The 16,958-nt window shown below is 45.7% G+C and overlaps 1 protein-coding gene across 2 annotated transcripts in view; it reads right to left on the minus strand.

Moving 5' to 3' along the window:
• Nucleotides 1-15,783, minus strand: part of tncb (tenascin Cb) — a 49,272-nt gene extending 33,489 nt beyond the window's left edge. For both annotated transcript variants that reach the window (XM_084054238.1, XM_084054239.1), the window contains exons 1-2: nucleotides 15,380-15,783; nucleotides 157-774 (exon numbers count right to left, since the gene is read on the minus strand). In XM_084054238.1, the coding sequence (XP_083910364.1) occupies nucleotides 157-664 (508 nt within the window). In that variant the 5' untranslated portion in view covers nucleotides 665-774; nucleotides 15,380-15,783. The remainder of the gene's footprint in view (nucleotides 1-156; nucleotides 775-15,379) is intronic.
• Between the last annotated feature and the right edge of the window lie 1,175 nt (nucleotides 15,784-16,958).

A 16,958-nucleotide genomic window follows, 5' to 3' on the forward strand; every position in this document is an offset into this window, starting at 1 on the left:
CCCCTGGGGGTCCCCGGACCCCACTTTGAGAACCAATGCACCAGATAATAGCTGGCATGAAAATAGACATGATTATGGAAGTTCATAGGTCAGTCATGGGATCGTAGGGCAGTGCAGGAACCAAAACTGTTCCCATGCACGTCAAGTCATGCTAACCTGTGACTTGCGCTCCGCAGCATGCTGTCCCACTGCTACACTGCTCCCTCAGGCCGGACAGCTCCGACTCCAGCATCTCCAGACGGTTCAGGATGTCCTTGATGTCGGGCAAATGGCTGTTGTCACAGGCACACGCCTGCTTGGGGATGTTGATGCGGTGGGTGAACACGATCTGATTCTCGCCATCCATGGTGTGCTCTAGGTGCGGGTCCGTGTTCTGCATGTCCAACGAGGGGCTCCTGTGCTTCAGCTCAGGGTTGGGGCCGGGGGCGTCTGGCGCGTCCAGGTCGACGGAGCAGAGCGAGCTGGCGGGGACGTTTATGTTGTAGACGTGGTTGAACACTACAGGCTCGCCCGGATGGGGCAATGTCAGGTTTTCCTGCAGGGTCTTGGATGGTGCCAGTGTCTCCCTGCGGTGGCGGATGATCCGTTTGACCAGGCCAGCGGAGGAGAGCTGGAACAGCAGGGCTGCGGTCATGCAGCCTAGGAGGAGAGCTTTAATCCCCATGGTGGGACCCTGATACTGGGGGGGACTATAGTGAAGCAGCAGCTGGTAGGAGAAGGGAGTCTACTGTAGATAACTAACCCTCTGCGGGACGAAGTCCTTGTCCTTGAGCCCTGCAATGAAACAAAAAAGAAATGGAATAACAATGAGAACAGCACTTCAGCAATTCTATTAATAAATGGAGTGTGGGCTCCGATTTGTTTTGTTTTTTTGTTTTATTGAAATAGTTTGGTGCATTTTTCAAGGACACCTCTATACACTGTTGCACGAATCAAACCTGTGGCTATTGGTGCACGGGGCAGTCTCCCTAATCATCAAACAGACCGTTTATCCCTTTATGCCACCAGCGTTTCGATATGATACTAGTACTCTGTGTGCACGTACACAGTAAAATCCTCAGTGACCATTTATCCATTTGTAAGTCAGAGAGTACAAATGTACCAAGTGAATCAAATGGACCCTTACATATTAATTTGGTTGCATTTGTACACTTTCAGTGTCAAATTAATTAACACAGAATTGTATTCTGTACTCAATGTATGACATCAGCAAATTCAACACAAATGAATCCATGCTGAATAAAGAACACCCATTATTACTGCAGCTGACTTCTCTGGTTTGCCCTTGCCGTTCAGAACAGATTATGTGCGTGTGCACACACACGTTCACACACACGTTCACACACACGCACACACACACACGCGCACACACACACACACACACACACACACACACGCACGCACACACACACGCCCCCACACACACACACACACACACACACACACACACCAGGGACCTCTGCTGCATTGAAATGTCATAGTATCCCACTAAAAGCAATTAACCTTCCACTGTTGCCCCAAACAAAAGACCACCTCCAATATATAACACTGTTGCTGCCTACCTGCCTGCCTGCAACCCATTGTATCCCCCCCCCCCCCTCTCTCTCTCTCAGACTGGAGGAGGCAGACACTCTGTGGATGACATTGGAGGCCATTCTTTTGACCATTCCTCTCAGGACCGACAGTGACAATTACGGGCGGGAGGGGGGGGGGGGGGGTTGGGTGGTGGTGGTGGGGGGGGTTAACCTTGAAGCTATGTAGCTTATTCCTCTTGACCAGTTTTTTTTTTTCACATGACAGGCTGCTACGAACAGCAGGCAACACCTGCATGGTGTGTAGACACAAACACACACACACACACACACACACACACACACACACACGTGCGCGCACATGCATGCACAGACACACGTCACATACTCATGCACGCATGCTTGCGCGTGCATGCCGCCACACACACGCCGCCGCCACACACACACACACACACACACACACACACACACACACACACACACACACACACACACACACACACACACACACCTCTCTCTCTTCCACGCCAGACCACATCCTGAGCTGACAGATTAATACTGGTGAACAGTGTGACCATCTGCAGGGGTTCCTGTGAGCACAGTGAGTCCAATAACTTCCTCCCTGCTATTCACAAACTGGCAGATCAGCATTCTCGGACCGCACTTCCAGCAAGCGGTGTGGGATTTATATGAGTATAGCTCAAGTCTCCCCTACACCTGAGGTTGGTACTTGGACATTTTCCTGTTCCATGAGACATGCTGTTTCCTTTTAAAGTAATGGTCTGCAGGAAAAATGTGCTGAAGCCGAATTGTGGTATGGAATCCGCTGTAAAAGTTTTTATGTTTTTCTTTACCCTTTGATCTTACATGAGATATACACTATACAGGTTAGTTAAAAGCATGGTCAACAACTTGTGGAAATTACACTTTGACGTTTGATGTTCTGTGCCATAAGGGAGAGTTGATTGCATTCCCTTTGTTGTGCTCCTAAAATAAATAACAAGGGAAAAAAAGAGCAACCTAACGATTCGAGACACATACACAACACCTTATTTTCGCTCTACACTTTTTTGCTGAATCATAAATCCGATTTAACATGCTGGAAGAATGCAGCTGAAATGCTCATTAGAGGAACCATACAGCTTTCTACAAAGGTTGTATTATTTGCCACTCATCCATTTATTATGAGGTTCATGAAATTAATTTACAATGACAACACAATTAAATCAGGAAAGCTGATATTTTGCATGGACACAGAATATTTCACATGCAACAGGCTACTGCAGACTGCAGAGCATACTTCATTCAGACAGCAGATGGCTTTAGATAGCAGACAATTCTCATGGCTTCAAAACGTTAACATAATATTTAGCAAAAGTAAGACAAATGCTGAAAAGCAAGCACTAGTTTGTGCTACCCTATGTTATACCACAGACATGCACATGCTGAAATGACTTCTTGCGCATAACAGGCAGCAAGTGTGTATGAATCAAGTTTTAACAACAGACTTCCTTTCCTTCAAGAAGTCTGGATGGTATATGTGCTTAGCTCGCCTAACCGAGCAGCGTTTTTTCCACACCTTGTCAAAGATGCTGACACTAAGGATTTCCCAGCCATAGCACAACCAGAGTGTAGTTTGGCAGATCTGGAAGGTAATAACTACTGTAGGAAAGGCACCATGTCAGTCTGAATAAACACAGTGAAATGCAAATCCAAAGCAACAATCTCAATAGCCAGGTGCAGTCAGACTCTGTGAGTATTTCGACCAGACTTATACTCTTGGATTGGGGTTAGTTTAACCACTTAAACCCTCTATTTATACTTATTAAAGTATAAATAGACTTACTTATTAAACTAATACTTAGTTGACCAGGGTTGGCTTTGTTCTTGATCCGCTTGATTCCCTCTACACCAAATCTCTTCAATGGAAATAGCCGATCTATCAGCTCACAACGTGTCATGTAGCTTGTAGATTGTCTATTTTAGGCATTATGTTCCCCCTAGAATAGGGATGCTAGGGTTCGTGGTTAATAAAAAAAACATTTAAAAGAGACCTGGAAGACCTGCTCTCTGTTATGAAATATCGTGCTAGTATAGTGGACTTTAGAGAACGGCCCACAGGGAAGGGGTAGGTCAGGGTTGGAGGTGTATCATTTCTGTTGTTTTTGTGTATCTTTTACTGTCTTAGCCATAATATTATGGCTGTATGCCACATGCCAAACATTGTGGAAAATGAAATGAAACTAGAAAAAGTGCTCCTCGGAGCACAGGTCTCCGCCAGGTCAGGTAAGCTATTGTGGCCTCCTGGTGGCGCTATAATAGGCCAATGTGAAAAGGGTGTCATTTGTTCTTAGGCCTTGCACGACAATTGGACCCTGACTGCATTCATGATTTGAGGCATTTTGTTAAAAACATTAGTTTTGCTAAATTAGACCTGCTGGTGGCGCTATAACAGGCCAATGTTAAAAGGGTGTAATTTGTTCCTCAACATAGTGTGAATGTGCGTACAAAGTTTGAGCGCAATTGGACGGTGCATTCATGATTTGCGGAATTTTGTTCAAAACAAGGCAATAATGCAAACTTTAGATGTCAATCTTAGCCAATCAGTATGGAATATGAAAAATCAAACACATCCGTCGTGATCACATGACTATAGAGATCATGTGTACCGATTTGCGTGAAATTTGGATAAAATTGGAAGGAGTAGTATAAAATAATGTGTTTTACATAAGTCGGCCTCCTGGTGGCGCTATAAAAGGCAGATGTGAAAAATGCAGGACAAAGGTTTTTCCTTGACCTCTAGGGAGTGTGCATACAAAGTTTTAAACAGATCGGTGGAATTATAGGTAAAAACACGAATCGGCCTGTTATAGCGCCACCATGAGGCTGATTTCAAAATTTTCAAATGGCAGTTCTTCCTCGGCTGAAATCTGAAAGACCCGTTTCGTTTAATGACTATAGAGATACTGTGTACCGATTTGCGTGATTTTTGGACAAAATCTGTAGGAGTACTGTCAAAAAATATGTTTTGCACAAATCGGCCTCCTGGTGGCGCTATAAAAGGCCCATGAGAAAAAATTGGGGTAAAGGTTCTGAATTGGCATCCAGGGAGTGTGTGTGCACAGTTTCACTGAGATCAAGACAACGGTGCCGGAGATTAGCTGGTCACAGACGGACACACACACGGAGACACACACGGACGGACGGACGGGTGGAAAACATACTCTCTCGCCATGCCTTTCGGCCTGGCGGAGACAATCACAACAAAGGGAGGGGGGGGGGGGTTGAGCTTATGTGACAGGGTGTGTGTGTGCATACACATACTCTATGGAGACCTTAAAACCCAGTGTGGGCCAGGACAGGTAATATCTCTGCGAGGTGGAGGCAGTCCCACAAAGCAGATGCACGATTAGAACGCCTGACGGATGAGCTGTATTTGGAGGGATCGCACGGCTTCAGCTGTACTCCTGCACCCCCATTGTCCCTGATTAGACAGACAAGGATGAAGGCATCTGAGATGGACGCACTGTGACAGTGCTAATGTGGCTCGCTGATGGAAGTGCTATAAGACCTGGGCTCTCTGTGAGTGAGTGAGTGAGTGAGTGAGTGAGTGAGTGAGTGAGTGAGTGAGTGAGTGAGTGAGTGAGTGAGGGAGAGAGCTCCACCTCCCCATCTCACACTCTTTCCCAGTTGAGTCATACTCACACTCACTAACCAAAAACGCGCCCGCGCACACACAAACGCACACACACACACACGCACGCGCACTCACTCACGCACGCACGCACGGTGAGTCTCACTGCTGAGTCTGAGCATCACAAACCAGGGATTAAATCAACAAAATAGCCAGAAAATTGCTTTGAGTTTGCTGTTAGGGTTTTAGTTCTGGGCTGATGGTTGGCTTTCTCACTTTAGAAGCTGGCTGCTCTCCACATGGCCCTCAGAGGGAGGCGAACCCCTGAGAGACCAAAACAGGCTTTGTGCAGAAAATCTGTGGCTCTGGCAAAACTCATGGCATTATTCAGAAATAGACGGAGAGAAGAAACCACACACCAAATCATAAAGAGATCTTTCAGTTTCACTACTCTTCCCCCATGGCTACAAATCGGCCCTGTTTAATATGCAGCGAGATACCGATAACATCAAGAATCAAGTTTGTGCCATTTGGATAATTTTAGGCCCTGAGAGAACCAGACGCCGGCACCACCCCACCCCCTTTTTTATTTTTATTTAGACTTTCTTCAGTTCCCCCCGTGGCCAGAGCTCTATGCTAATGCAGCCGGTTCCTGGCACTTGTGGAGACGGACTTGACACAATTTAACTGCTGCTGCTTTTGTAATTTTGTCACTTGTTTTTTCGCTCTGTTGTTAGCTTTTCAGACGGACGTTAAGCTTGTTAGCCGCCATGTGGTCCAATGTGAGCAGAATTTAGCCAAGGGAAACCTGCTGGCACGCGGATCCAGTGTGGTCAATCTAAATTAGCCCTTGTATTGAATGAGTACTAAGGCAACACTCGAAGTTTTACACTTTACACACTGGAGAGCTGGAAATGCTTCATAGGTCCCATCGGAGTCCATTTCAAAGGTGCTTTTTCCCGTTTTTGTAAACAGCCTAACTTTATGGTATGGTATTAGTATGAAAGTAAATGGCTATGCCAGACTGGCTGCCTCTAATCCAACTGAGAGATTTCTATACACAGCATAACAAATAGGGAAACCAGAGCAAACCAGTGGGATCTTGGTCAAAATCATGAAGCATGGATGAAAAACATTAATGCATTTTACATTATAGACTCCATTTACTGCATATTTCTGACATGCTCCTGAAAAAAATCACATCAATCCAAAGAATGACCTTACCAAAAGTAAAGTTAACGGCCATGCAGAAAAAACAGAATCCATGGAACTCTATGCAATTCCCATAGGTGTCTCTTTACATAAGCATCCATGTCATATCCCTCTGATTTTCCCATTAGTGTAATGCAAAAACCACAGTGCCTTCAGCTAGCTCCACCATCAATAACTTTTTCCCTTACAGTAGCAACAAGCATTCTCTGGCGTGTCCCTCAGCACATACTTTGTCTTATTTTTCACCACCATATTTGCGGAAGTGAATGGATCTTAATCCTGGAATAAATCAAAGGAATTAATTTAACACAAAGAGGAACCAAGAGGATCAGGACAAGAGTAAAACCAGGACAGTCGATCCAGTGGTTCTCAAATGGTTTCACACTGAGACCTGCGTTGACCACATCATAGCTCACTATACAAAAAACACAGTATTCCTATTAATGCCATAAACATCTCACGGCCAGCTTTTGGGTTGTGTACCACTGGTTGGGACGAAGTGTTTCACTAATTAGCACTTCTGTTTCTGTGTTTCGGTGAAAGTATTGAAGCATTCAAAGATCAGCGGTTATCAATTGTCTATATACAGTAGACTGTTGTCTCAATCATTTGCTGTTTCAAAGGAAATAATAAAAATAAACTCACAACTGTTTGCTGGATGATTACTTTTCCAGCCGCTCATCCTTCCCGTCTGTGTTTTCTTTTTTCTTTTTTCAAAACTTTTAAATTGGTTTTAGTGAAGTGCATAGTGATTGATGAGGGGCTGTGTGTCTGTGGAAGATTGCAGACATCTGACGCAGAAGTCAGGATTTGCTTTCAAACCCGGCCCAGACCAGCATGCTGCGAAAACGTGAACGTCAGCATAGACTACCTTTACTAAGACTCCACCATATGGTGGGCTCAGGATAAGTCAGAGCAGAAGACAACTGCTTGCCAGGCGTTCGGCAAAGCACTGCAGACATACAGCATGAGAAGGATAATGTAAACCGCAACAACATCCAGAAAGCAGGTATTATCAATATAGCAACATGTGTTACATGCGTTCCAAACAAAAAAAGATATGGAGTGCAGCATGAGATATTCAGTAAGATCTACTGACATTGGATAATAGGGGCCGTGTCAAAAGAGACATGAAGCAAACATGAGGATATCTCTGCAAATAAACAAACTGAATAATGAAGCAGCATGCCCCACTTGATGTGTAAAAGTTGTAAATATTCAATGACTACAACTACAACCCCGGTCCCTCGACTCGATGTTAAACAGGTCTGATAGGATGCATGCACTTTTCTTTTCATTTCGTTGGAATTTATCAAGCATGCCTAGTTTTGTAGGTCATCCATGACAAAAAAAAATCTGCTTGCCTCCTTTGGCACAGAGTCTAAATCTGGGTCGCTGGTAAGAGACTGAATGAAGGGGTATTGTCTGGGGCTCTTTTCACCTTGAGGTGCACAATATTAATGTCACGCTGCTTGCAGTCTCCCCAGAACTGTGCCAAGGGGTAACCAGAAAATGGGCCTCAATCAGAGCCACTCACTACTATGCCCAACATTATATATCTATTTTTTTTTTAAGCGTACTCTCTAATTACATTTTAAAGACGAATCTTCATACCTCATGGCACCATAATAACACCAATAACTTGTATTCAATTTAGTTCACACGCCCATACATCGTAATCAGCGTGCCTAAAGGTGAAAGAAGCATTCAACATATGCCTGGAGCAGGTGAGTATTGATTTGGACCTACATCTTCTCCAAGGTCATAATCAGAGAGATAGCAAAGTTGCTGAGGACAGCACTACGGCGGCCGCAAGTTATTATCATCAAACATAGAAATGGATTTCCAGGAAGGGGCATAACGTGAATCGACTGCTCGACGCACGATCAATGATACAGTTGTTGCTGGTTCTCTGCATGGGTTTATTTCCCTTCAATTTTTATCACCTCACTCTGACAGTATTTCTCTAGCTGCCTTTTATGACCAATGTGCACACTGCTGGTATAGTCTAGAGCTAAGCCATTCTGAACCTGACACAGTGATATAAAGGAGGAGATCAGTTATAGCCACAGAGATTTGACCTTGGAAAATAAGAAGCCAAAGCGATCAATATCATCCCTTGTTTTATGGCAGGAAAATCTCTTTGAAGGAGTCAGAAAAGGCTATTGCTGAAACGGTGGTAAAATATGGTTGTGAAGTAGCTGTGCCTTGACATTGGGACACAGCCCATTGCCCCAGGACAAGCCCCCTCTCAGTACCCCCCACTGGAAGACCTGCTCCCATTTATTTTGTATGGCCTGGACACACTTCAAAGGCCAGTTAACCGAGTCAGGTCAGTGCACCCTGTCTGAACCCCACACAAATCAGCACATGTACACACGAAACATGGCCTAATGTGTCCATTTTATAATGTTCCTGGGAGCAGAAATTGGACCAGGCTTAGACCTGGGCTTCCATTTGACAATTAACAAATTGTTCCAGATCTACCGTAGAGGTAGCAAACTGATGATAAAACCCTTGAAGACATCACCATGAAATCAGAGACTCATCTGCTTTGTGGTAATCATGACACTTTTAAATAACTATGCATGTGTGTTCATCATAGTTTCAATATAATGCATAAATCAGTAAAAAAAAGAGGATTTGTAATATAATTCCACTTCAAGTAACTGACTTAAAATATGGTGCAAGCAAAACCAAACTTTTCCAATTCCAAGAAAGACTAAAGGCGCTAGCATTCAATAAATTAAGTGTATCACTGTTTTCGTTAGAACACAGTCTTGGAAGAACGCATGGGTGGTGCAGGAGTAAAGTACCACAGCAGAGTCTAGGGGTTTGAATCCACCAGCATGGTGCATCCAGCTTGGCTCAGTGTCTATATGAACACATTTGGCATATTATATTCGGGGGAGGGATGCCAGGCAAGGAGTGGCACCTGTCAGTGGGGGGTGTCGAAAGGGAGGAGTAGAACGGAGGTGCTACGTCCTCTCTGTGGGGGATTCTTACTGGCAGGTGAGCCAGTGGGGTACAATAGTAGTGGCAACACAGAAATGTGTGGCAAGGGTTAATTGGCATAATGACTCAATTGATTAATACAAATAATTGGTTACACTTAACGTTAGGGACAAAAAAGAAAAACACACTCTTGGCACCATGTATTAAATCCACCATCACACACACACGCACGCACGCACGCACGCACGCACGCACGCACGCACGCACGCACGCACACACACACACACACACACACACAGACACGATGAAAACACAATTCGAAATTGAAATTAAATTAGAGGAATATTGCGTTTTGTCAGTTGAAAAGACCGGTTTCATCAAACCATTAAGCGCTCTATTCCGCGGGCTCCTCTACTGTGACCCCGGGGGCTCTGATGATACAGATAGCAGGGGAGTGGCAGGGGTTAGCGTGTTCATGTCTGATAAGGGGCACCGGTGAGAGGGGGGAGGGGGGAGGTGGAAGAGGTCTGTGACACCAGCAGAAACAGCTATCACGGATGGCTCCAGGAGATCATTTTGCCAACACTGAGTGCTATCCCACTAACACCTCAGGCAGAATGATTGGAGCCTGGCGGCAACATATCTGATTGATATCAGTTGCCCCCTACCCCCCAACCAAAAAAAGCTCTTGATCCTTTTTCTAACAAAAAAAAACAATTTCCCTCACAAGATACAAGGGAAATGAATGAGGCAGGCCTTCGTGTCGTACATGGCGGGGGGAATCGTGGAGCACAGTTAAATTTCAATTTAATTTTTACTGCACTGCGATTTGAGTCATGCTTGGGCCATGAAACCCATCAATATTCTTTATGGCCCTGCCCCTGTCGTGCCTGTGTCTCACACTGCTGTTCTTGCTCTGTCCAGATGGAGGGCACGGATGCTAGTCATTGTTCATGAGGCTTTTTATCACGCTGAGTTGCTGGTGACCCACTGTTTATTAGCCTAACTTCTGGTGGGGTGTTGGCGGCTGGCTGGTTGCTCTCCTTTGCTTCCTTTACAGCTGCTGACTTGTCCCGTCATTATCCACATGAACTCAGACCTACAAGAGCACAAGGCGGTGCAACACAACACATTGAGGGCTTTTAAATCAGCAATTTTCGGTGGAGATATTTGGTGTAGAGGGAAAAAAGTAGGGGGCCTAGTACAGAGCCCTGGGAGACTGGGGTCAATGAAGTATACAGGGTTTAAGCGGTTAACTAGTGGTTAAGTGGTTACTATTGCTCGTCACTCTTCCGTCTTCCTCTCTTCAGCATTTGTTTTTCAATTAGTAGGCTATATACTTTAAAAAAGAAAAAAAGAACTGTCTGTCTGGCACTGTCTGGCACTGTTACTCAATGTTACTCAGAGGTATTGAGGTCAACTTCGGAGAGACGGCTAAACTTACATAGAAACTAACACCTTGCCTCTCAGGTAATCAGCTGCAAGGTGAGAGCTCTGCGGGTTTAAAAGAGCCTTGGGCTGGATCATTTTTCACAATTGTTGCCAGAAGTGACCTTTTGTGCATGTAATTGCTACCTGTACATTTTCTAAAGTGGCATTAACAGTAGACACAACACGGTTGTAAATTTCTCAGAATCACGGCTGACCAGATGCTGAAACAATACATCAGTGTGTGTGTGTGTGTGTGTGTGTGTGTGTGTGTGTGTGTGTGTGTGTGTGTGTGTGTGTGTGTGTGTGTGTGTGTGTGTGTGTGTGTGTGTGTGTGTGTGTGTGTGTGTGTGTGTGTGTGTGTGCGCGCGCGTCTGTACATCATTTAAGATTCAAGAGGGTATATTTGTCACTCACTTATACAGTTACAAGGTACAAGGTACAAGCAGTGAAATGTTGATGTGTCATCCTCAGCAGACTGTGCTAACACCAACTCTTAAAATATAACAATGTAATAATAATGATGATACTGGATCTAATAAAAAAAATAAGATACAATAAAGTTGACAAGAGTACAGCTAATGAAAGACCGGTTCGGGTAAAACTCTTCAGCAGCAATGGGGATTGTGCAGGATATGGGGATATATAGAATGTGTGCAATAAAAGGTATGTTTTGGTGGATTTATGACTAAATGACTGTCCATTTCCTTTAGTGGAGCAGCCAGGGACGAGCTTGATTTTGTTGTTGTTTTTGTAGCAGTGCAAACTATCAATTCACACCAGAGAAAGCCCCTTTTGTCTAGGGAACGCCTCAGAAGTGTGTGCATGCTGAGCCATCCCTGACTGGAGTGATAAATTCACACACAGGAAGCTATGTCTTTCTCTGTCCGTGGTACTAGTTTCTTTTCCTCATATTGCAGTGCTGCTGAAATCCATTTCTTGTATTATTGGCTACCGCGTTAGTGAGGCAAGGAAGTGGCAGCAGAGTTCAGCGAGGGAATCTGGACATTTGAGAGGAAATCTCTGGAATTTTAGAAGGGGTTATTCAAGGCTTGTCCCAGACTTTTTTAAAGGCCAGTGAAAGAGACCATTTAGAGTATGTGCTTATGTCCCGCATATTTTACTAGATTTATTGCTCTAACCCATCACAGCAGGAAGGAGAACTCTTTTTTTTCTCTCTTGCTACTCTGGAAATGGAGGCGAGACGCGAGTGTATTGGCTGCGTTATGAGGACATCTGTTTGTCCATGTCTGCATTGGAAGCCTAAAGCGTGTTGGGAGTCCAAATTGAGAGTACCATCCATTCAGACACTTGTAGGACCCCGCTGACCCCGGCCCCTGAGGTCGGCACTTTACTACAACATCTCCCGTTTTAGCATTTTGCCCCAATTTGAATTGCGTCTGCCTCTTTCAATGAAGGTACCCCCTACTACCCCCTCCCCCCCATGTTGTTCCAGCAACATTATGGCTCATGCATTCCAATGCGCAGGGTCACTGGTGGAAGCGAAGGCAGCGTCGAGGAGCCAGTGTCTGCCACATGTGCTCTTCTCTTGGCCACCACCGTCAGAGGGGCTGGACTGACACAATGAGATTCCGGAACCCACAGGCAGCCAACCCAAGAGTTGCACCCCCCCCCCACCTCTCTCCCCAAGGCATTAGCATCATACAGGACATTATAACCCATCTGGAAACTGTGAATCACTTTGAATCATTGGATTTGGCTGAGAACGACGGGGATGTCTTTGTTTCGTGCCAATGATGAGTCTGATGGGGACTTTCTGGAAGCCAATTGTCCGTCTTTGGTCGAAACCAGAGAATGAAAGAGACAGGAATGTCAGTATCAATTATTATATGTGACAATCCCAGCCCCGACAAAAAAAGTGACAAAATCTGATCTCATACCTGCAGCCGTATGGCATAATTTGTTTAGTTTTGTAAAGGTGAGTGGGTGTAAGACAATTTCACAAGCTGGATCGTCTGTGTCCTACAAAATAACAACTTATGCCAAAGTCCTACAAATGCAGAACTCTCATCTATCATCAGCAGTGCTGCTTTGTATATGTTATGGGTTACTTCTCTTCAGGTACTGAGAAATCCCTTTGTTGGACCATCTGGCTCACAGGCGGTCGTGTCCACCGGGCAGAAAGAGTTCAGGTGAAATGGTCCACAAATATATCCATAAATTATCACACGCCACTGGTAGAAGAAAAACCTATATGAAACCCAATATGAATGCGATAAAAGGCCCAGTGCAAGACACTTCAGCAGCAGCCAATAGCAATGTTAACATAAAGAGACAAAGAGGAGAGGACAAGAGTGAGCAGCATGCAGTGTGTGCGCGTGTGTGTGTGTGTGTGTGTGTGTGTGTGTGTGTGTGTGTGTGTGTGTGTGTGTGTGTGTGTGTGTGTGTGTGTGTGTGTGTGTGTGTGTGTGTGTGTGTGTGTGTGTGTGCGTGTGTGTGTGTGTGTGTGTGTGTGTGTGTGTGTGTGTGTGTGTGTGCGTGAATAGGTTGAAAAGGAGATGACATTCATTTCGTCCAGCCAAAATTCAATCACCTCCTGCTCCTCCTGAGCCTCGCCCGGCACGGGTCACCATGAATACCCACAATTATTGTTTCCTCTCGATCACCAGCCGAGGAGCTAAGTGGGGTTAAATACAGTCACCCTCTCACGGAGCATTGTAGGGCATGCGGGGCATTGGGGGACAGCAGCTGTCCAAACAAAGGCGTGCTTCTCACTCATCCTCACGCTAATGTGTTACCGTCAGTGCATGCCTGGCTACCATACACAGAATCATAGCATTACAAAACATTTACACGCCGAGCCTCCGGCAGCCACCTATTAGTCGAAAGTGTGCCAAACTATGGCTAGGAGTCAGCTGTCGTGAAAGTGGAAACCTAGCGTGGTGTCACATTTCAAAGAGCAAACGTTCATGTGCCACACTAAGTTCACGAGAGAATTCATCAATAAAACAAAAATGCCTCCCAAGAGAAGTAACTGAATCGGATAGAATTGGATCAGTACATTCTAAAATATGGATGGCTTGTTTCGCTGGGATCCTGTCTCATCCTGATGCGCAATCACCATCCAATAGATGTTGCCCTGGTATCCTATGGGTCTCCTCCCCTTCACCCCAACTCACAGCTCCACGCACACCCACTTCTCCATCTCTCTGTCTTCTCTCTTTTTTTCTCCCTCTATCAATCCAAGCTTCAGTTTGTCCCTCTGTCACTTGGTCTTTCACTCTCTGGCTGTGTTTCTATCTACTGTTCCTAACCATATTTCTGTCTGCCTATCTATCTTTTCTATCTGGCTATCACTATCTCTTTCTGTCAGTCGTTTCTCTCTGACTATCAGGGATGTAATCTCTCCAATGAGGGCTCCATTGAGTCCTCCGGTAAGCTCCTTACATCGCTCCGAGCAACTCTGATGCTGAGGATCTGACCATGGAGACCAAATCAGCGATGGTTCTACCAGCTAATGAATACGTGTGTCAGTAGGGCTGGCCGACCATAGCCAACCATCCAGCCAGCCAGTCAGCCACTTAGGCAGACAGTTAGTCTTCCAACCACTCAGACAGCCTATCGGCTAGTCAGTCAGCCAGGCAGCAATGATCCAGCAACCAAGCCAGTCAGTCAGTCAGTCAGTCAGTCAGTCAGTCAGTCAGTAGACTGACTGACTGACTGACTGACTGACTGACTGGAGACCAGCAGCATCTAATGCAGAGCAGCTGTCTGTCTCCCAGGCTACAGCAGCCTGATGTCTGCTGGCACATAAAGCAAAGTGGGAGCTGGACGTACTCCGGGAAGCAGCATGCGCACACACGCACGCGCACACACACACACACACACACACACACACACACACACACACACACACACACACACACACACACACACACACACACACACACACACACACACACACACACACACACACACACACACACACACACACACACACACACACACACACACACACACACACACTAATGTTTGCCCTCTCTTGCTCCTACTCATCATGCACAGAAGGACCAACTGCATATAGAGATAATAATTCAGAAGGAATATGTGTGACTATAGATCCCTGAGGAGTCAAACCTGCTCTTCCCCTCTGCCCCAGTAATACAGTAATGAGCAAACAGCCGACGGAAGCACAAAACTTTCACAGTAAAACATAATAGGAGCCCAGGTGCATGCAATAAAGACTATAGAATCAAGTCAGCTTCAGAAGCTTGCGCCTGTAAAACATACAGGCGCAGACAGCAGACTCAGCATTGAAGAGTGGAATTAATCTCATTACTACTATACTACTACTACTACTACTACTGCTTCTACTACTACTACTACAGTCTACAATCTATACTTTGAGTAAGACAATTACCTAAAATATGAACAGGATGTCAGCTAATTCACACAAAAGTTTAATTTTCAAAAGAACAAAATGATTATTCTATCAAAATATATAAATACAAATAAAATACAAATAAAATACAAATCTTTCCTTATAGTGTTCTGTAAAAGTTGCCAAAATCACAATCATCTCAGCACTCAATGCATCAGCCCTTCAGCGATGGCATCATTGAGCAGCGTCCGCACGCAGGTAAAGAGAGCCGCTTACCTTGCTCAGTATTCACAGCCGCTCCAGTGATGAAATCTACTTTGCTACCAAGATGAATCAATGTTGGAGGGAGGGAGAATAAAATCTTTTTTTTTTATCAGCCAGCCTCAGCCTAAAAATGTTGTGGAGATTGTCTATCTGTATCTCTCAGAGCACTGACAGCTCTGTCATCTTTCCCTTCTGTTCTCCCAGCGTTTATCCCAGTCCACCTAGGGAGAGAGAGAGAGAGAGAGAGAGAGAGAGAGAGGGAGACAGAGGGAGAGAGGGGGGGACAGAGAGAGAGGAAAAGAGAGAAAACTGGCTGATGCTCAGGCACCCAGTAAGGAGACGGGGAGAGGAAGAGAGAGAGACAGACAGACAGGGAGAGAGAGCAGTCGGGAGAGAGACAGAGGGACTGACTGACTGACTCACTGAGTGAGGGAGAGTGTGTGAAAGGAGGGGAGGGAGAATTCCCTTTCTCTTAAACAGTAGTCCTCTCTGCGGTCAGACTCCACTCCCCCACCAACCCGTCTCTTAAATACCCCCCCCCCCCCCCCCCCCATCCACCCCTCAATTCCTCCCTCCCCACTGACTGGAAGCTAAGGAGCTGAAATGGGATGCCTCAAGGCTGGCTCTCAGAGAAAGAAGGGAGACAGAGTGGGAAGGAGAGAGAGAGACAGAGTGAGACAGAAAGAGAGAGAGAGAGGGGTGAGGCAGGGAGACCGACAGACAGACAGATAGACAGAGACAGAGAGAAAGAGAGGGAGAGTGGATGAATGACTGACTGTCTGATGGAGAGAAAGAGGAAGAAGGTGGGGGAAGAGGGGAGGGGAGGCGGGGGAGATGGGGGGGCATTAACCACAAAGTGGAACAGCCAATGGGGGGTATACTTTGAGTGAATATGGGAGCTGCATTAACATGGCGTTACAGAACCCTGAGCAGTTTTAAAAGCGGAAAGGAAGGAAGCGTTAATGGTGTCTGCCTTCCACAGTCGCTTCCCATTCACTTGAGGGACAAGGACAGAGATCACTACCCAATTACTGGTTGGGACTGTGATGACATGATCCCGCTCACTGATGGCTTAGCTGTTGTTGTTGCTAACAGCCGCTGCTCAGCCTGAAACCTGATGCTGTGCATCAAGCAGACCTCAGCCCTCTCCATGGAGCAATCTTCCTGTCAGTATACACAGCTCTTGATTGGAGCGTGTTTAGAGATCAGCTCCTTATGGCCCTGTGAGACTCTCTCCACACTGTCTCCTAGCTCCCAGGTAGAGCGGAACACAGAGAAGAGGACGACGGCGACGACGACGACGGATGCTGCAATTACCAGCCATTCTGTGCCGCGGCATTTCAAGTAAACAGGCCAGGAGAGCTGCACCTAAAATAAACACAGGAAGAGATCCAAGATCTCAGGAGAAATCCATGACTGCTGCCTGGCTTCCATCCCTCCATGCTTTTTGTTCTCAGGGGAAAAGGCTTGCATGGATTTCAAAGGCCAAAGAAAGATGAACATCAGAAATGTTCCATGCACAGAGGATGCAGCCGCACTCATTAGCAAATCAAAATGTGACCCAGTCAAGCTGGTCATTGGGCTGCAAAGG

The sequence above is a fragment of the Gymnoscopelus microlampas genome, assembly GCF_963454915.1.
Source record: "Gymnoscopelus microlampas genome assembly, chromosome: 4".
Lineage (NCBI taxonomy): Eukaryota > Metazoa > Chordata > Actinopteri > Myctophiformes > Myctophidae > Gymnoscopelus > Gymnoscopelus microlampas.